Source organism: Ictidomys tridecemlineatus, chromosome 4, assembly GCF_052094955.1.
Source record: "Ictidomys tridecemlineatus isolate mIctTri1 chromosome 4, mIctTri1.hap1, whole genome shotgun sequence".
In the NCBI taxonomy this organism is placed as follows: domain Eukaryota; kingdom Metazoa; phylum Chordata; class Mammalia; order Rodentia; family Sciuridae; genus Ictidomys; species Ictidomys tridecemlineatus.
In genome coordinates, this window is record NC_135480.1 from 108772176 (window position 1) to 108792526 (window position 20351).

The 20351-nt window shown below is 46.3% G+C and overlaps 1 protein-coding gene across 16 annotated transcripts in view; it reads left to right on the top strand.

Annotated features, from left to right (window-relative positions):
- Positions 1-19401, top strand: part of Pknox2 (PBX/knotted 1 homeobox 2) — a 267002-nt gene extending 247601 nt beyond the window's left edge. For all 16 annotated transcript variants that reach the window (XM_078047273.1, XM_078047280.1, XM_078047276.1 and 13 more), the window contains 3 exons: positions 14447-14523; positions 15524-15702; positions 17153-19401. In XM_078047273.1, the coding sequence (XP_077903399.1) occupies positions 14447-14523; positions 15524-15702; positions 17153-17382 (486 nt within the window). In that variant the 3' untranslated portion in view covers positions 17383-19401. The remainder of the gene's footprint in view (positions 1-14446; positions 14524-15523; positions 15703-17152) is intronic.
- Positions 19402-20351: the final 950 nt, after the last annotated feature.

The following is a 20351-nucleotide window of genomic DNA, read 5'->3' on the forward strand; positions in this document are numbered from 1 at the left end:
CAGCCCACAGCTGTCCACTACAGACCAGAGCTGTGCCCTGCAGATCATGGCTGTACTCTGCAGACCACAGATGAGCCACACAACCTGAGCATCATCAGAGCAGCCTGGTCATCTGTGTACATGTGCACATACATACACTCCCTGCCAGACCCTAGCTTTAGGACAGAAGCTAAAAGCCTCCTGGTAACCAGGCTCAGGGGAGGGAGACAGGCTTTGAAGCCAAGCAGATTGGGGTATGAATTGAATTTCTTGCAGTAGCTACATGATCACTCTGATTTTATTTCTTTGAAAAGAATAAGGTATTTATTTCCCCTGGTTGTGAACATTAAATAAGAGAACATCCTTAAAGAGCCAGGTCTTCCATATGGTCAATTTAAGAAATTGTTCACTTTGAACTTTCCAGAACAGCCAACCAAGAGCAAGTTTTTAAGGGTAAAGCTCAACATTTGTGAAAATTAATTAAAGGTGGATGGCTAATGTGTCATTTTGATCTGTAACACCTGCTGAGTTTCCCATCATCTGATCCTAAGAGTATACTGACAAGCACAGTGGTTTTCCCATGCTATGTGTGTGCATCAAATCTATATTCGTTATGGCTCTGACTCTGTGCTAAATTTCTCAAGAATAGGGACCATGCGTTTCCCTTGTCTGTGGGCCCTATGGCATTGGTTCCCAATGTATGTACCTTCCTAGGACTTTGCTTGGCATTGTTGCCAAAAAGGAGTTCCTTGGTGAAATGTTTGAGCAAATCTGGGTTCTACAAAGGTTAGCCTATTTCTTTTCTCAGTGTACTAGGTGGCATTGGGAGTTCACAAGAGGGTTAAGGCTTGAGGCTTCTTCCAAATGTATTTGATGGCTCCAAATCATTCTCCTTGTCATTGTTGCTGTGAGAAACAACCCTGAGACAGAACAACTCTTGGGAGAGAGAACCTCGGGGTAACAGCATAGTGGGCATGCAGTAGCTACTCAGTTTGGGGAAAGAAGAGTGGAGAAGGTATAAAGTAAAAACACACCTCAGTGTTCCACAGCTATTCTGTATCCGGTGCAGCTGGGACAACTAGTTTGTTGGTTAGATAATTGAAAAAGATGGTTAAAAAAAAAAAGGAGCAACCATTCAAAAAAATTGCTTTATGTTAATTTAAAAGATGTGTATAAATTCATTTGCTAATTTTTGATGTAGGACCACGGTCTTTTTCTGATTAATGTTTATAATTTTTCTTGAATAAACCTTTTCCATAATAAAATTTCTTTAAATTCCATGTTTATTTAAAGAGAAATAAGAACATTGACATTTGGGAGCTAATCTGGCTATAAGATCTTTCTGGATTATTATTGTACATTCCAATGCCCTATATCTGACTCACTTGATCCTAACTATTCAGCTTTTCCTTTCCTTTCCTTCTTTTTTTTTTTTAACCTAGGTCCTTGAGCATGCTAGACAAGTGCTCTCTACCACCAAGCCTACTATTACTATTATTACTACTATTACTATTACTATTACCCGCTCCATATTTAGCATTTTTAAGCAAATTTGAGTTTCAAGATTTTCCAAAGCATTTTTAGTTATCTTAGCAACAGAACTCTTTCTTTTGGCACTCATATTTCATTGGTTTACAGGGCAGGTCATTAAATTATATTGTTATAACATCTTTAACTGTCATACGCCAATCTGGATACTAACACTGAGGAGTTTCTGATAAACAGATAATTTGACTGATGGATATTCTACAAAGCAGCCCTTTCAACTCAAGTATCAGGATCTGATGACTGGCGATTGTTATGGTTTACAGAAGAAATGGAGAGCATTATGTCATTTACTACCTTAGCCAAATAGATACTAATTTTGAGCACTCTATAGTAAATTTTGGTTTTTCTGCAAGCAGAAGTTAGGGGTTTTTTTGTTTTATTTTGTTTTGTTTTTTGTTGTTGTTGTGTTTGTTGGTTGGTTGGTGGGTTCCTTTAGTCCTGTGTCTGAGGCTTCATGTCATTTCCGCTGTTCTGTGGCATTAGCAGCTACAGACATGAGTTCAGATGATAGACAGCTCCTGAGATGGAGGTTACCTCTGGAGCCTTTTTTGCTGTCAGGCTGCAGTGAGATTGGGATAGTTTCATCCATTTGCTGCTGACTGCTGAGTCCCTAAAGAATCCAGTGACATTTTCTTGCTCTTGCATTTTGGCTGAAAGAAGCTAAACTCCTGCTGGAAGCAATCATTTCATAGCACACCCAGGTCAGGTGGAAGTCCTGGCGGAGGGTCCTCCCTCCCTGTGGAGGAGGGAGAAGTGCTGAATGGAGGAAGAGGTGCTATGCCTCCTCCCCAGCTTTGGCTCCCACCTGCTCCACTCCAGATCCCAGCATCATCCTGCTTGCCAGGTGATTCTGCTCATCTTCATCCCCAGACACGGCAGTTCTCTGCATGCTGCTGCCATAGTACATGAGCAGTTCACAGGCCAGGAAGTCCTGGAGAAGAAACCAAGCTCCAGCACAGCAGTCACTCCTGCACCGACCACGGCAGCGTGCCAGTCTGTGGTCAGCGCTGTACTACATGGTCCCTTTCAACCCACACAAGTACCCTAGGAGGTGGGTACAACTGTCCTCATTTTACCAGTGATAAAACTGGGACCCAAAGAAGGCAACACGTTTTACAATGTCACACAGATAACAAGATTGCATAGGATTTGAACCCAGAACCTGTGACCTGGGGCTCTAACCTCCTACCCACTTGGCTTTACTGTCTCCACATAGAACCCAAGAAACCACAGACATTCAGAGCTTTCATGCTAGGTAAATCAGAGGGGAACCCTGACTTTTGTCTGAAGCACAGAGCCCTATCTTGGAATAGGTCTCGGATTTTTGTATGGCCGGGCCAGTTTTCAGAAATCACAGTGAAACTGTTTCTAACACACCCCATCATCACATTCCTCAGCCAGGGCCCAGCTGTGCTCCACTCACTGCCATTGTCCCCCCTCCTCCTGCCCCACATCCATGTCTACCCAGCCAGCAGAACTGAAAGCCTTGCTCCAGGCCCTCGTATGAACTCAACTGTGGGCAGAATGCTGAGTACATAAAAGGCACCGGGTGGCCTTCTCTTATGACTTTTTGAATTGAAACATAATTCACATGCCATAAAACTCTCCCTTTTAAACTGTACAATTCAGTGAGTTTTAGTATATTTACAGCATTGTGCAATCATCACCACTATCTAATTCTAGAATATTTTCATCACTCCAAGAAGAAATCCCGTACCCATTAGCCATCACCCCTCAGCCCCTGGCAACCTGGGATCTGCTACCCATCTCTAGACATCTGCCTATTCCAGACCTTCCAAATGAGTGGAATCATATAATGTAATCTCTTGTATCTGGCTTCTTTTACTTAGCATGTTTCCAAGGTTCATCTAACCCTCACTCCCCACGCTGGGGCTAGACCTCGGCAATCTATGTTGTAGCATGTATCAGTATTTCATTCTGTTTTGTAGCTCAGTAATATTCCACTGTGTGGCTATGCCACATTTTGTTTATTTCTTCACCACTTGATGGACATTTGGGTAGTTTTTACCTTTTGGCTTATAAGTAATGCTGCTATAAATATTCATGTACTCCATGTGATTTCTGAGTTCCGCCCTATCCTACAGATTCTTCACCAGATTCCCAGCTATCTTCCTCACAACCCTAGCACCTCACATGCTGGACTCACTCTGACCAGGGGAAACAGAGTGGCTGCATTCCCAGGTACAGCTTGTGCCCTGAACAGGGCTTCTGGCCAAGGAGGGCACGTGGAGGTGAAATCCATCCAGTTGCCGCTGCTGCAAACATTCTTTGCATGCCTCACCACTTCCCTGTGCAGGACACCGTGTTAAGTCTTGAAGGAATTATATAGCTAGGTCCCCATGACAGGATCTACCAGCCCACCTGGCTTAGAAATAGTATGTTTCCTACAAATAGTAAGAATGTGGTATATGGAAAGGATGCAGCACCTGGTGGCAGGACCACCAGGCGAGTTTCACCACCCCCTCTAGGCCTCTGGAGAAACGGAATGAGTTACTTATCCTTACTAAGCCTTGGTTTCCTGTGCTGTCAAATGGATCACAATACCCAATTTATAGTGTTGTTGTGAGGATGAAATGAGATGATGGATGTGAAGGAACCTTGACCTGAAACAGGCATAGCCACTGATACAGATGCCTCTAATCTCACCCCAGCAGTCTTTTTTTTTTTTTTTCTTTTTTGGTACCAGGGATGCAACCCACTGAGACATATCCCCAGCCCTTTTTATTTTTATTTTTTTTATTTTTGGAGACCGAATCTCACTAAGTTTCTTAGGGCCTCACTAAGTTGCTGAGGCTGGCTTTGAACTTGTGATTCTCCTGCCTCAGCCTCCCAAGTTATGGGATACAGGCGTGCACCACAGTGCCCTGCCCAGGAGTCTTCATAATATGCCCAATCCTGGAAAATGCTGAGCAAAATCTTGAAACTATTAGGAAATCTGCAGAGAGTAGTAAAAACCCCTTACAAAAAACAAGAAAATGGCGTAGGAAGATTGATCCCATTCTTGTTCCAGAATATCTTGTCTGCTACTTTTCCCTTTAACTTGTTCACACTGAATGAAATTCCATTGATCAGATGCCCATTTTAAGTTAATCCCTGTAAAAAGCAGATGCCTGTGTAGAGGCCGTTCATTCACAGTTTAGAATGAATTAGTTCAAATCTTGCTTTTCTACTCCCACTCAGCTAAGATCAGTTTCATGTGAAGAACAGCAGTGCTTGTAGGAGAACACTTTTTAACAGCATTTTGAGGAGGAAAGCCTGAATTGGGTGCCAGTGGAGAATCTTCTAGCAATTGCTCTAAACTTCTCTAGGCCCCTGCCTCTTTTGATACTCTGAGGAAAGCCTTATTTGCATCATCATGGACACAGTTTCAGGGGTTTTGACCTTGAAATCCTGGAGGCCTGTGGAGCCTGTGGCTTGTGAGAAGAGGCACTGGTAAGTCAACAGGGTACAAAAAGGAGACATAGACAGTCTGCACCCACCAATCTCAGAGCTGCCCAGGTCTAGCACTGTCCTCCAGAAAGCAGAGGGAGGTCTCTTGTTTGTCCCTCTGAACCTTGCAATTCCTCCCTCACTTGAACACAGACCTTTAACCAAACTGGCCTTGGGACTAGCCAGGAAAACTGTTATTAAAATAATTTATTTCTGGGCTGGGGATGTGGCTCAAGTGGTAGTGCGCTCGCCTGGCATGCGTGCGGCCCGGGTTCGATCCTCAGCACCACATACAAACAAAGATGTTGTGTCCGCCGAGAACTGAAAAATAAATATTAAAAAAATTCTCTCTCTCTCTCTCTCTCTCTCTCTCTCTCTCTCTCTCTCACTCTCTCAAAAAAAAACAATTATCATAAATAATTAAAAAAAATAATAATAATAATAATTTATTTCTGGGGCTGGGGTCATGGCTCTGTGGTAGAGCGCTTGCCTAGCGTGTGTGAGGCACTGGGTTCAATTCTCAGCACCAAATATAAATAAATAAAGTCCTTTGACAAGTTAAAAATTATTTTGAAAAAATTTAGTTTTATAGGAAAATGTGATCTGAGTTCTAAATAACATATCTGTTTACTAACACCTAAGTTTCAGGTATGAGACATGATTTAGCACTCAGGGGGCTGGTAATTTAATTAGGGGAATAATTATACACATAAACAGGGGATTATAGCTCAGTGGAAGAGCTCTTGCTTAGCATGCATGAGGCCCTGGGTTCCGTACCCAATACTGCAAAAATAAATAAATAAATAAAAGCATGCTTAGCATCCTAAATCCTTCTCAGGAGCCTGAAGCAATGATTGCTTGAGCCCAGGAGTTCAAGGCCAACCTGAACAACACTGTGAGACCTTGTCTCAAAAAAAAAAAGTGAATACATATAAGCCAAGAAAGGTCAACTATGGTGGAATCAAGTGCTATTTTACAAATGCCAAAAACACTCATGGAGGTTGAGAATGGAGGAGTCAGGATAGGCCAGAGACATTTGGCCACCTGTGCTTGTCAAACATGTCCCTAATAGTGTAACCAGAACCAAGTATTGGGTTGCAAAAGGTCCTTTGATGGTCCTGTCTAGAGAAAAAGGGCCAAGATGGTGAAATATCTGTTCAGGTGACTAACAAGAAGCATGTCATCTGAGAAATGGTTGAGGGGATGGGGCATGGTTGGCCTGTGGAAAATAAAAGTAAAAGAAGCCTGTTCACCTGAGGCAGCATGGCATAGGATAACAAGGGCTACTGAGGCACTCACACTGAAATGAATCTTGACTCCATTTTTTTGTGGGGCAGGATACAGGGATTGAACTCAGGGACACTTGACCACTGAGCCACATCCTCAGCCCTATTTTGTATTTTATTTTGAGACAAGGTCTCACTAAGTTGCTTTGTACCCCGCTGTTGCTGAGGCTGGCTTTGAACTCAAAATCCTCCTGTCTCAGCCTCCTGAGCTGCTGGGATTACAGGCATGCATCACCATGCCCAGACTTGACTCCATTCTTTACTTGCTCTATGACCTTGATCAGGTCTGTGAACTCTAGAGCTGATTTCCCCCTCATAAAGTGGAGAGAGCATTACTTACCTAAGGTGAAGGTGACCACTTATGTATTATAAAGCACAGGGCCTGACAGGTGGACGTCAGCAGAGGTAGAGGGGTCATGAGTCCCAGTTCTGATCTGCCTTTTGCTACTTGTACCAGCCCCTCTGAGTTCAGCTTTTCTCCTGTGTGAAGTGAAATAATAATGCCTATTACCTAAATGCCTAAAGAATTCAATGAGGATACACATCAAGTACTTCAGCAGAGTACTCTTCCCACTGTAAGTGTTCAAAGTTAGCCAAAAGCTGTTGGCATCCATTAGGGGTGGCAACCGTTATTCTTAGGTCAGAGCGGTCTTGTAGACTTCTGTGCAGGATTCTCTGGATGGATGAGTAGGGAGTCAGACTTGAGTTCAATAGAAAGATCTTCCCAAACATCTGAGCAAAGGGCTGTGCACTGAATGATGGTAATACTCAGAGCCAAGTGCTCGCCTTCTTCAAGATGGCACACATAGAATATGATAGTGAACCCACGAGGCTGCTTACAACTGAAGACCAGCCAGGAGACTCTCACCATCCCACACCCCACCAAGACATGCTCAGGCTGAGGGCATCACTGTCTCTGCACATCTGTATCTTATTTGGGGTATGCTGGTATAAAGGGCTCCTAAACTATGCAAGAGGTTGGCTTCAGGGACCTTTAGGGCTATTTTGATATTTCATTAGCAGGGTTTGGTGGAGGATCTTGCATCTAGGATGGTCCTTAAGGATGGCTAGATATTTATTTATTTATGTGTGTGTGCGTGCACTCACGCATGTGCACATGCACTTGCACAGCATGGATTGAAACCAAAAGCACTCTTCCACTGAGCTACATCCCCCACCATTTTTATTTTTATTTTGAGACAGAGTCTCTCTGTTGCCCAGGCTAGCCTCAACATGTACTTCCTTTTAGGTGTTCTGACCATAAAATCTTCTTATTCTCACTCTTGGAACTTGGCAACCTGCATGGCCCCTTGTCATGGCCGGGACAGAGTTCCCCCCAGAGGCTGCTCAGGCATCTGCACTGGGAGCCTGGAGTCAGGCCTGCGGGGTTCTTGGCTGCAACCATCTCTTGGTGCCAGAGATTCATTAGGCCTCTAATTCCTGCCTGTGACATGAGACTGTTTTCTCCCACCTGCCCTTCATTGAAGGGATGTAGGGAGAAGCTGCCCTCTGACTCCCCAGGGAGAATGGCAGAGTGCCGGAGGCATAGCCACAGTCCCAGGATGTGTGCCATGTTGGCAGTGAGTCTGCAGGGAAGAAGGAAGCTTGGTGCATCTCCATCTAAGACTGGGCCTTGCTGACAGCAGGTTGGATGGGCAAGCCGAGAAGGGAGGAGTGTGAGAGGCCCCCAGGCAGCACTGAGTCCCGGGACTCCCCATGGGAGTCTGCAGCTCTCAGAGATTTCACCTGAAAATGCCGTGGGAGATTTACATCCTTACAGCATCCCCCAAGAAGTCTGAGACCCAGGTTGGGAAAAAATGCACTATCACATGTGCAGAGGGCCTGGAGCAGCCCCAGAGCATGCAGGAAATAAAGCCCAAGAGCACAGTGATACGAACATAGAGGGGGCTGCTGGGAGGCCCCGCCATCTGCCAGGAGACAACCTAAGGCTTGTTCAGACGTAGAGCCATGTGCATCCAGCCAAATATTTATTTATCTATTTATTTTTTAACAAACACTCATAAGGTATGCCAGGCACTGTTCTAAGTACTTTCAAATACTATTAACTCTCATAATCCCTATAACAACCTTGAGGCAGCTGGAATGATTTCCCTTTGCAGAAGAGGAAACTTGCTCATTATCTTGAGCTGCTGAGAGGCAGGACCAGGATTCAAACCCAGGCCATCTGGGTGTGGAGTCCCTGTTCCTTCCCACCTACTTCTCAGAGCGCTCTCTTCACAACCCTCCAGAGAGGCAGCCAGTAGGCCTGGATGGACTCTTAGTACCCCGTCCTCTCCCACCACAGATGTGCAACCTGCCTCTAGGTGGAATTCCTGGGGAGTCTGAATCACTGATGTCCCCATCCACCCACCTTTACAACTGCAGGCACACAATTGTTCCAAGTCAACAAATAAGCATTGGACACTTACCATGGGCCCCGCATTCTCAGAACTGATGGTAGGGATGGGCATTCAAAAAGAAAGACATGGTCCCTTTTCTCAAAAAAGACAAAGAAGACTTGCAGCCTATTATTTGGTGTGACCGACAACTCAATAGTTACTGTTACAGTATGAGGAATCCTACATAGGAGGGCTTAGAGCTCTAAAAGTGGCATCCAGATAGCTTAACTTAAGCAGGGGTGAAGGCGGGGGAGTTAAGAAGGACCAGTCTTGCTGCAGTGTGAAAAATGGATTGAAATGGACACCAGAGGAAGAGAGAATTGTTTTGAGATGGCAGGAGGGTGAAGAATGGAGGGCAATAGATTTTCACGATGGAAAAATATACAGCAATGAAGATGAACATCTACAGTTCATGGGTCAATGATTCCATTAATATAAACCCTAGGAAAAACTAACCATCATGTGGAAGGATGTAACATAGATAGTAAAACTATACAGTAAGAAAGTAATTGCCATAAAAGTCATGGTACCTTTGGGGAGAATATTTTTGGGGAGCTAATTCAGGAGTAGAAGGGGGGCTCCTGGGATGCTGGTAGAATCTTATCTTTTGACCTGAGGGGTTGTTACATGGGTATTTGCTTTGCAAATACATGAAACTATACATTAAAGTCTTTGTACTTTTCTGGCTGTGCACAATCTCAAGGGGGATGGGGTAAAATAAAAATATGAGAGGAAATGAAAGAATGGAAGGTCTAAACACAGGTAACTATAGTAGAAGGAGAAATTCTATGGGTGAATAATTATGCTTTTCTTTCTTCTAAAAAGGTTTGCTTTTTCCATTTTAGCATCTTAGAACTCAGAATGCATCCCAAATCATTGGCATCCTGGATGTGATGACTTGTGGCCATCTCAGAGCCCCTCCCCCAGCTGGCTGCCCTTCTCTAGATGGTCTCAAGCCCCTCATTAGCAGAGCCATGCTCACAGAGTGATGGCACACAGCAGCCTGTGGCCCCCACAGGAGCAGTGGACCCAGAGCAGAGCTGGCGGTGGCAGGCCATGGGAGCAGGAGGTTCCCTGTTCTGAATCAGATTCCAAGCCCTGCTCCAGCAGTAACACAGGGGCTACTGATACCTACAGGCTACTGCTTCCTATGTACCATGCCCCTTGGTGACCTGGCCAGCCTTGTGGTGGTACTTGCATGGACTAGGATGTGGAAGGACAACCTCAGGGTGGGTGTTGATGAAAAATGTAGCCAGAGACCTAGGAACCAGCGCAAGCTAAGCTCACTTCTGACCAGACTCAGGAAAAACTCACTCTTCAAACTGAAAACTGTTCTCAGCGTCATCTGAGCCCAGATGAGACTCAGGTTATAGAGCTATAGAGGGAGGTGTCACAGAAATCTGGGAAGGAATTTAGGTTAGATTGCAGAGGAACTTCCTAGTGCCGACCATGGTGCATTGAAACACCTACTTGATATAAATACTACATTTCTCTGCTCTGGAGACCTTAAATATTCAACTAGACGGTGTTAGGGAGGCTTCGGTACATTGCACAGAGTGAATCAATAGAATGTATGCGCTCTGCGTCATCTCATTAAGTCATCCCTCAAATCCAGAGATGCGCATTATTTTGCTATTTCCAAGTTAAGCTGAGAAAGCTAAGTTTGGAAGACATAAAGCAACAAATAGCCAGAAGGTGGGGGCAGGTCTTAAACCCATCTCCAAAGACTCTTTACTGCCAAGTGGCACTGCCCAGCCATGGGAGTCTTCAGGTTGGCCCTAGAAGGATCTGGAGTTTTCTAGTATGTTCTGTACCTCTTTTCCAAGGACGAATCACTTGCTTACAGAGAACTGCTACCTGGGTCCTTCCCATCCATCTCCAAAGGAGTTCCTCCAACTGATGATCAGAGAGCAGCTACCATGGCTTAATGGCTTACCATGATCTCATTTCATTCCTCTTCCCATTCTTGGCCCCAGACTTTTCCAATTGTGCTAAAAGTAGCACTGACCCAATCACAGTCTGTCCCAGGGCCAGGATTATTTTGACTCTGTCCTCAGGAATCATGTGGTCTGAGGCGCGTATGAGCTGGACTGCTCCCATCAGCACTCAGAAGTGGAGCCAGGAATGTTCTGGCCGACACACCTGTTCCCAAGGCTGGGCTAAATGCTGCTACTCACCCACAGCCTCCACCACGTGCCTCCTGAAATGCTGGATCCAGGAGGCAGAGGGAGAGGAGACTGTTCTAGGGGATAGTAAGAGGTTTACACCCTTATCCATAAGAGTAACTAGCCAGTCTTTGGTGGCACTGCCTCTTACAGCTCTCTGTGAGACAGGTGTATGTTAACTTGGGTGTGACATCCACTCAATGGGGAAAGCACCAGAAGCCTCCTTAGAGACAGCAAACATCATCCATCCTTCCAGGGAAGGCTTGGGGACTTCCCCCTTTGGGTTCCTTTAACAATGGAAGGGATTGTCAACTGACTGGTTTAAGTCCCAGTACAAGCCTCCTGCCTGGAATACTGCCCCCCTCCTCTACTTGAATGGTTTGGCCACTCTTCAAAGTCCAATTCAGGTCTCACCTCTCTGGACCAGTCCAACCTACCTTTTTTTATTTTTTTTTTTTGTAACCACCCAAGGAGTATTTAGCATGAACGACAGTTAATGATAGAGATGTCTCCCCACCCCTTTTCCCTTCCCATCTAAGTTGTGAGCTCTGAATGTCAAATATCTTTCCCTTCTGGCACCTAAGGTGCAGCAGATATCCAACCTGTCTGAGTTGATGACCCAGCTTGGTCATCAAGGTCAGGCAAGCTTTGCTCAGGAAACAAGTCTACATCTCCTTCTTGTGTTCACTGGCGCATGTGTTAATACCTCATTGCTGAACATGACCTCTCTGCCCATCACTGATCTGGACACTGGAGAGACAATGTCTAATGAGACCTGGTCTTGCCTGAGAGCAGCTCATGGGCTCCTGGGAGAGAATACATTACCTGTAGGGTGCTTGGTGCACTGATTCAGAGCAGCAGTGACTGGCTCTGCATCAGGGAGTTGGGAAAGGAGGCTTTGACCTGTGAGAGATTTTTCTGGAAGCTCAGAAAAGCTTGCAGTGGAAAGGCAGAAAAGCCTTCCAGTGAGGGTTCTGCATGTACATGGCGTGAAAGCCCAAAAGTCACTTCTGTATTTTTGTCCTACGGTCAGCATTTGTGTCTTCAGGATCTGTATCCATGGATTCAATGAACTATGAATTGAAAATATTTGAAAAAAACTGTGTCTATACTGAGCATGTACAAATTTTTTCCTTGTCATTATTCCCTAAACAATATGGTGTCAACAACTATTTATGTAGCATTGTATAAGGTTTTGTAAGTAATCCAGAAATGGTTTAAAGTAAATGGGAGAATGTGTACAAATTCTGAGCAAATATTCTATCATTTTATATTAGGGACTTGAGCATTTCCATGAATTTTGGTACTTGTGGGAGTCTTGGAACCAATCCCTGTAGATAATGAGAGGGGACACATTTATTCACAGATCTGATGGCCATGGATAGGGAAGCTGCTTCATTCCTTCCCAAAGATAGGAAAGTTGGAAACGCACGGAGCTGGGGGTAGGACATGAGCACCCCTCAGTCTCTGAATGTCAAAACTCCCAGAATCCCTGCTTCCCTACCCTGTGGGGCCTGAAGTCTCTCCTCCCAGCCTCCCTCTCTCCTTCCCAATTAGCATGAAATTGGCTTCCTTAACACTGATGTGCTTTACTTCTTGTTAGCATCTTAATATTGCATGAATCACAAGTCGCAGCTGCCCTGGTGTGGCAGTCAGGGTCAGAGGTGTGAATTAAAACAACACATGATCCCAATTGCTTCAGTCAGGGGATTCGAGGCCAACTGAAGAGGTTGCTTTCCTTTGTCACTGATAATAAAAGTACTTCCAAGCTGTTGATCTCAAACTCTTTGAGAGCTTGTTTGGAGGTTCTAGCAGGGGAGCACAGCTACTTGTATACCCTTGACCGAAGAATGGTCCTCCTCTGTGGGGGAAGGTAAATCCTCTTCAACCAAGCGTGCAGCTTCAGGAGGGACGCACATGGAGCTGTGAAGGAGGAAGGGGGCACCCACCTAGCCAGCCAGATCAGCCAAATCAAACCTGGCAATCAGTGGGGTGACAGATGTCGCAGGCAGATCGCCCTCACATCCTCAAACTCTTTCCTTAGAGAGCTTTAGACACTTTCCCCACATCACCCCATAATATAGTATGAAGAGCTACCTTTTATCGAGTGCTTTACAAATAACATTTCACCTAGCCGTTAGGTGACTTTATGCTGTATGGTTGTGTGACTTGCTGGAGATCTCACAGCTAGTCATAAGGGAACCAAGTTGTAAGTCCCAATCTTGAGGACTTCAGAAAACCCTAGTACCACTTTCTATTACCAGCCCAATTTAAAGGAATGATATGGTTTGCGGATGCTGGATGGCTTGGTCCTCTGCTCCAAAAGCCCCCAGGTCACTCCTAGTTCCAGACCAAAACTCTTACCCATTTAGATACTTATGATGCCTACTGGTGCCAGGCAGTGCTGAGACCCAGAGACACATAGCCTTCGTCATCTGTGGCTCACCATTAAGTGGGCTCAGGACTTTTCTCCCTCCCATTAATTAATATGACCCAGTCTTTCCCTATCACTCTGGCCACCACCTGTTTATCCTTTCTCCAAGATTCTCTACTGCAAATTTCCCAAATCACAGCAACTATTGCTATGTTTTTGCTCTCCTTCACTCAGCAGTCATTTATATGTGCAAGATGCTGGGGACACACTAGTAAATATACATTTCATCCTCAAGAAGTACAATCTAAGAGAAGGAGCAAACATATAGTCAATGCATGGACTGGAGTGTGCCAAGACTATGCAAGACACCTGTGCCACTTGCCGCCTCCACAAGACAGTGACTCAGTTTTACAAAGTGACATTCTGAAGAAGACCAGGCCACAATCAGAAGAACTAAGTCAGTGGTATCTACCATTTGAGTGACAGGGCAGGAGTCATTCCATTTCTGCATCTACAAAATGGGAATACCAAGGGCTGGGGTTGTGACTCAGTGGTAGAGCACTCGCCTAGCACGTGCTAGGCCCTGGGTTTGATCCTCAGCACCACATTAAAAATAAATAAATAAATAAAGGTATTGTGTCCAGCTACAACTAAAAAAAAATGAATATAAAAAATGGGAATACCAATACCTAACCTATCTAGCTGACAGTTTGAATGAAAGGCTTGCCTAAAAGAAATTAAGCACATGAAAGCATTTCACAGGCTATAGAGTCCTAAGCCAATAGTGTTAGCAATATGTTTATCTTCTAAGAATGCCTAGCACAAGTAGGCATAATAGATATTCAGTAAATATCAGCTAGTTTAAACTGAATCGGTTCATTCACCCAGCTTACCACCTTTTGTGGGCTTTTAAGGGCATTGTAAATCCCAGCACTGAGAATGCCTGCTTGTCTGCTGAATCAAGTGACAAGGATGTGAAGGTGCCTCGGAAGTTATCAGTATTGCACTGATTCCTGCTACCCGTTGAGGGGCTGAGGCTCAGGTGGTTCTGAATGTGGAGCCTTAGGCATGGCTTAGCCTCTGGCCAAATCCTAGGCCCGCTCACTGTCTTTGGGGAAATAAACTTTCCCCTGTTTGGGCTTCCAAACAACTGGCCCAAGACTGTGTCCAAGACTTAGGCATGGTCTCTAGGGAACCTGGCCCCCAGGTGCCCATCCCTCATTAGCCCTTCACCTCTCATTTCAGCACCCCTACCCCACGGAGGATGAGAAGAGGCAGATCGCAGCCCAGACAAACCTCACCCTCCTGCAAGTAAACAACTGGTGAGTTAGCATCACCTGCCCAAAGCCTCCGGGACCTGGGGCCACATGCTTGGCAAGGGAAAAGAGATAGAAAGCCCAGACCTGCCTCAGTCTCAGCCTGGCTGCCAGGCCAGTCCTCCTCCCATTGGAACTAAATGCAGAGAGCCAGAATCAACACCAGTACCCATGGCTTCATCTGCAGCTTCTCAGCGCCCTCTGCTGGGAAATTGTGCCAGGCTCATCCCTGGAAGCTCCTTGTTGAATAGAAAACCCAACCACACCTGAGCATCCAGCCCCACTGACTGCTGAGACAGACATCTATATAGATAGGAGGTGCAGCCCGTGGTCATCTGATCACCACCTGTGTGTGAACTGAAACTAAAACATTCTGCAGCATTAGGAGTGGCAAGGAGGAGGGAGAGTCTCCATTTTGACACCACAGGGATCTTGGCTTTCGCCTTCTCTGTATCTGCCTGAGCTGGATGGGAATGGACTTTATTGTTGGGGCCCTGATATAAGCCCTCAGCTCTCTGGGAAAAAGTCAGAAGTTGCTACCTATGGCTACAGCTCTGTTCTCCTTTGTTCAATCCTGGTGGATTACCCGTCCCCCAATTTTTCAATTGGTGCATTAGAGTTGTTCATAATAATGAGATTTGTTATTAAAATACGGACATGCATACAATACATGACATAACATCATAATTTGGTTCATATCACTCCCCAGCATTCCCCCCATCCCTCCCCATCTCCCATCCCTTGGACCCTTTCCTTTACTGATCTCCCTTTGATTTTCATGAGAAAATCCTCCTCAGGCTTTCTTCCCATATTGCTTCTTGGTTGCCGAGCCCCAGGTGATTTTAAGAATTCCTCAACATGTGGAGCTCTTCTCTCTGCTCGGCCTTTACCCCTTAGATCAAAACCCCATCTGTTCTATCTAATTGTATCTGGGAGCAGCTTTGCCCTCTCTGCCCCACACCAAACATCACCTACTAACCAGCTTTCCATCTCTACCTCTGGGCAGGTTCATCAATGCCCGGAGGCGCATCCTGCAGCCCATGCTTGATGCCAGTAACCCAGACCCTGCCCCCAAAGCCAAGAAGATCAAGTCTCAGCACCGGCCCACCCAAAGATTCTGGCCCAACTCCATTGCTGCGGGAGTGCTGCAGCAGCAGGGTGGTGCCCCAGGAACAAACCCTGATGGTAAGAACTGGGGCTAATGGTACCCTAGGTAGGGGCAGGTTGGGGCTCCTGGAAAGCAAAGATTCGAGGACTGTCTCCTTACCTAGGCCCCTACTGTTGCTCTATCACAATGATTAGCCTTCCTTGATCTCCTTCAAAGCCTTAAAGGAAAGGATGCTTTTGCGCCTTTTTTTTTGTCTTGAGGCTTGGACCCAGGAACACTTTACCTCTGAGCTACATTGAGCTACATCCCCAGTCCTTTTTTAATTTTTTGAGACAGGGTCTCACTAAGTAGCTGAGACTCACTAAGTTGGAGACTGACCGCAGACTTGTGATCCTCCTGCTTCAGCCTCCTGAGTCACGGGGCTTAAAGGCATGTGCTACCACACCTTGCTTCGGGCACACATTTTAACAAGCTCAAAGTGATCTCACAAAGATGTGTGGGAGTCAGTGGTCATCTGAGTCAGTGACAGCTCAGCAGAGCTCTCTCTTCACTCCCACACACCTCCCCAAGTTCCTCAACACAGTCTGTGTCTGTGTGGATCCCCAAGACCAAGGCCATCTATAAATACCAAGGCAGGCAGCTGGCTTGTGAACAGAGGCCAGGAGAAGTTTTGTTTTCCCAGCTTCTCCATCACACCCTCCATACACACTCGTAATTGCCAGTCGCCGAGTGCATAATGAATAATTCAATCAGCTAGACATTTTAGAACTTGGCATGTGAAGATAGCTCTGCGTGGGCAGTGGGTTGGAGGTGTGCGTGTGTGCACGCAAGCCTTAGTGCATACATGCATGTATATTGTTGTGGGCTCTTATGAGCTATAGTATAAAGAAACTGATTTTAGGCTAGACCAATCTGGAAGACAATCCCAACTCTCATTGCTGACTGTGTCATTTTGAGCTAATGATTTAACTCTCTGAGGCTCATTTCCCCCTCTTTAGAGTGGGGACGGTAATACCTGCCTTACAGAACTGTTAGAAAGCCCAAAGTTCTTAACATATTAACATAGAAGATGCTGAGTAAATAGTAAGCTGCAAGTGTTTCTGCCTAGAATGAGGTAGGGAGTAGCTGAAGTGAATGGATGGGGGACTTCTGACCAAGTAATGATCTAGCCAAAGGTTGAGTACCCTTAGAAACAAGTAGCTCACCAGGCATTGTGTCACACACCTCTAATCCCAGTGTCTAGAAGACTGAGCAGGAGGATCACAAGTTCAAGACCAGCCTCAGCAACTTAGCAAGACCCTGTCTCAAAATAAAATACAAAGGACTGGGAGATGTATCTTAGTGGTAGAGTGCTTGACTAGCATGCACAAAGCCCTGGGTTCCATCTCCAGTACCTCCCACCCTCAAGGAGAGAAACAAGGAGCTCAGTCCCCATGAGCCAGTCTAGTCAGCCCTGTTCAATACTGAAGTTACTGGGCCTGAATAACAGCCTCTGTGACGTCATGACCCTTGCCCTGTCTCATGCAGGTTCCATCAATTTGGACAACCTGCAGTCCCTGTCCTCAGACAATGCCACCATGGCCATGCAGCAGGCTATGATGGCTGCACATGATGACTCATTGGATGGGACAGAAGAAGAGGATGAGGATGAGATGGAGGAGGAGGAGGAAGAAGAGGAGCTGGAGGAGGAGGCCGATGAGCTGCAGACAACGAATGTCAGCGACCTGGGCTTGGAACACAGTGACTCCCTGGAGTAGCCAGGCAGCCCAGAAGCGCTGATCACCAAGCAGGAAAGGAGTGTTGTCAGGAGGGCTTCAGGGTGGGGGGCAGGAGGCATAGGCAGGGAGCACAAAGGAAGTTGGGTCCCAGCTTCCCCACATCAGTAGCTTGAAGAAATGCAGAGGAGACATCCTGCTTCTTCCCAACCACCAAGCTTCAATCAGCACCCCGGCCCCCTTCCCTGGAACCACGGAGGACTCCGTTTGGTGGGGCCGGTGAAGCAGTCTGTGTGGAAAGACAGGAGTGAGATCTGGACTCACCCAAACCCTGAGGACAGATGGCACCCACGGGTCCCCCACAGAAGGACTTGAGTTGTTTATAAGCCCCACACTGTGAGAGGGATCAATGCTGTTTGCAGAGTGGGCCTTTTTCAGGGGACAGACTTGGGAGGGAAGGGAGAGATGAAAGAGGGTTGGGATCTATCCCCAAAAGTATCTCAACTGCTTTGAGAGACATTCGAAGGCAGGAGGAAGCCCAAAAGCATAACCAATGGCTGGAGGAGTGGTAGGGCCTAAGGCAAAACATCCTGCAGATCAGAGCGAGACCTGGACTCCCTCTGAGGCTCCACCTCATCCCTCTAGGTCCCTTTCTCTGGATACAGCAACCGTGGACTTGGGGAGAGAGGGGTGGAGCCAGTAGAGCCTCCTTCTCTCTCTCCTGAAAACAAATTATCAGCTGGTGGGCTCAACCTGTAAGAGATTAAGAGGAGCCCCTCTATCTGGGTTGGCTCCAGGAGCTGAGGAGGTGGCAGAACCTGCACTGGAAGCCATATTGAGGTGACTTTGAAGACCACAGCTGTCCCTAGGTGTGTCACAGAACACAGCTCATGTAACAACAGGACAATGGTGTCTTACCCTAGATGGTCCTATCCTCAGATGGAGCTCCTCAGACATTCCAGCCCCTCTGTAGACCTACAGAGAGGGTGGAATGGAGCCAAAGTGGCTTGGATTCTTCCCACCTTGCAGGTCCACAAGGCTGTCCTTCTGCTCCTAGGCTGGCACCATTAGTCTCCAACCTCCCTGATTAGTTCTATCAATCAGAGAAGGCAGAAGGAACATTGGAAAGAAGCATCAGTCCAGTGAGAAGCCAGGCTTTAGAGAAGGTGCTACATCCCTTTTTCCATCGATATCCAAAATGGCGGGTTAGTGGGGAATAGCACCCCAAAGACTGTGGTGGTGCCTAATCCCACCCTCCTCGGTGTTCTGCACACCACCATCGTACACAGCACTGGAGGAACAGGGGCTCCTGGGAGGAGAAGGCTTTCCACTGTCTGCCCTAACACACATGCTCCCAGCCCAACTTCCAGGCCCTCACAGTTGGCATCCTCTCCTCCTGTTCCCTCCTAAACCATGACTGTGAATGACAGGACTGATCACACGTGTGTTTTCCATTGGATTTAATTTAATGGACGTGCAGTTTCATTTGTAAATTGTGCATTAGCCATCTCCTTCAGTGGCAGGATGTGAGCGGCTACCTGGCTCAACTGGAGGGGACCCTCAGGGCCCTCTGGGGCTTCCCCTCCCCTACCTGGTTGGGGTGGAGCAAAAGAATAGTCGCTTTCCTGAGGTCTCCCTGAAATGAATGTATTTCTCCCCCAAAAGAGCTGATATTTAATGTTTTAATAGGGATTTTTGAGAAACAAATAACCTTATTTATAATCTGGGTGATCCAATCATTTTTTACTCCCTTTTGATGCCATAGGTAGAGGAAAGTCTAGCTTTTTTGGCGTGAGACTTTTGCAATGTGCAGTGGGATAAAAATACATTTCCTCTTCTGGTTCATTTTTCTTACACACACACACACACACACACTTCCACTTACCACTTTGATAAGCATCCCACCCACCCCACACAGGCACACCCACACACAGGTGCCCACATCATTTCCTCCAGCCCCCTCCACCTGCCTAATGTTATGCAACCTCCTTCTGATGTATCCACCAAACCAGTACTGAATGTGGCCGAGAAGTTTTCAGTAAATCTTATTACCTACCATAATTCTGGTTCGCAATTCTCTTTTTCTGTAGCTGCCATAGAGGTCCCTTGTTCCTTTAGTGGAACCAGAGTCAGAAAGAATTTGGAGGTCTCTGCATCAATCCTACTGAGCAGACTACTCACAGAAAAGGACAAAGGAGAGTGCTTTTTGGATGACCTGAGTTAACCACTCTGAGCAGAAAGATGGCCAAATCTGGCCCACTTACCTTGTATGAGTCTAGCTCTGAAACAAAGAAATTAGAGAAGACAGAAGAAAGCTCTATTCTGCCCTCTCCTGGCAATTTTCCCCCACTGCAGTGAAAGCTCTGAATTTGGTCTTTCTTTTCCATTGCTCTCTACCTCCCTCGAAGGACTTTGTAGTCCTAGGCCTGAGAGTTTTCACCATTTGAGCTGGTACTACCACAGCACCACACAGCAACTTCACATGTCCTTTTCCTATCCCACAGGTGAAAAGTCCCAGGAACCGGGAAGAAGATGCAGTCTCGACTACAGCTTTAACCTCTGAATTGTGTGTGTGTGGGGGGGGGGCGGGGGACCTTCCCTGTTATGCTGTATCCACTGGGGAAAGAAGTTCAGAGATAGCTCTTCTCCCCACATAAGTGAGAGGCAGGTTTTCTAGTCGATCTCAGACTAGAGTTCTCCTTACCTAGGCACTCTTACTAAGATGTCTAGGGCGATCTACTTCGAAGCAGAAGGGGAGTTTCTTGTTCATAGTTATGAAGGCTGCAGAGTGCATATGCTTGGGGGTCTCCTAGAGCCAGGCCAAGGATGGTGAAGGGGATGGTTATACACACAAAAGGGCCCCAAGCAGTTTTGGGAAGTTCCTTGGGGAACTGTTCTCACAGAGCCTAGCAGCAACACCAACCTACCCTCCCATCACCTAGACAGGGTTCTCCAAACTCAGCAAAGTGCCCCTCTGTGGGCAAATAAGAACATCAAGATATTAAAGATAA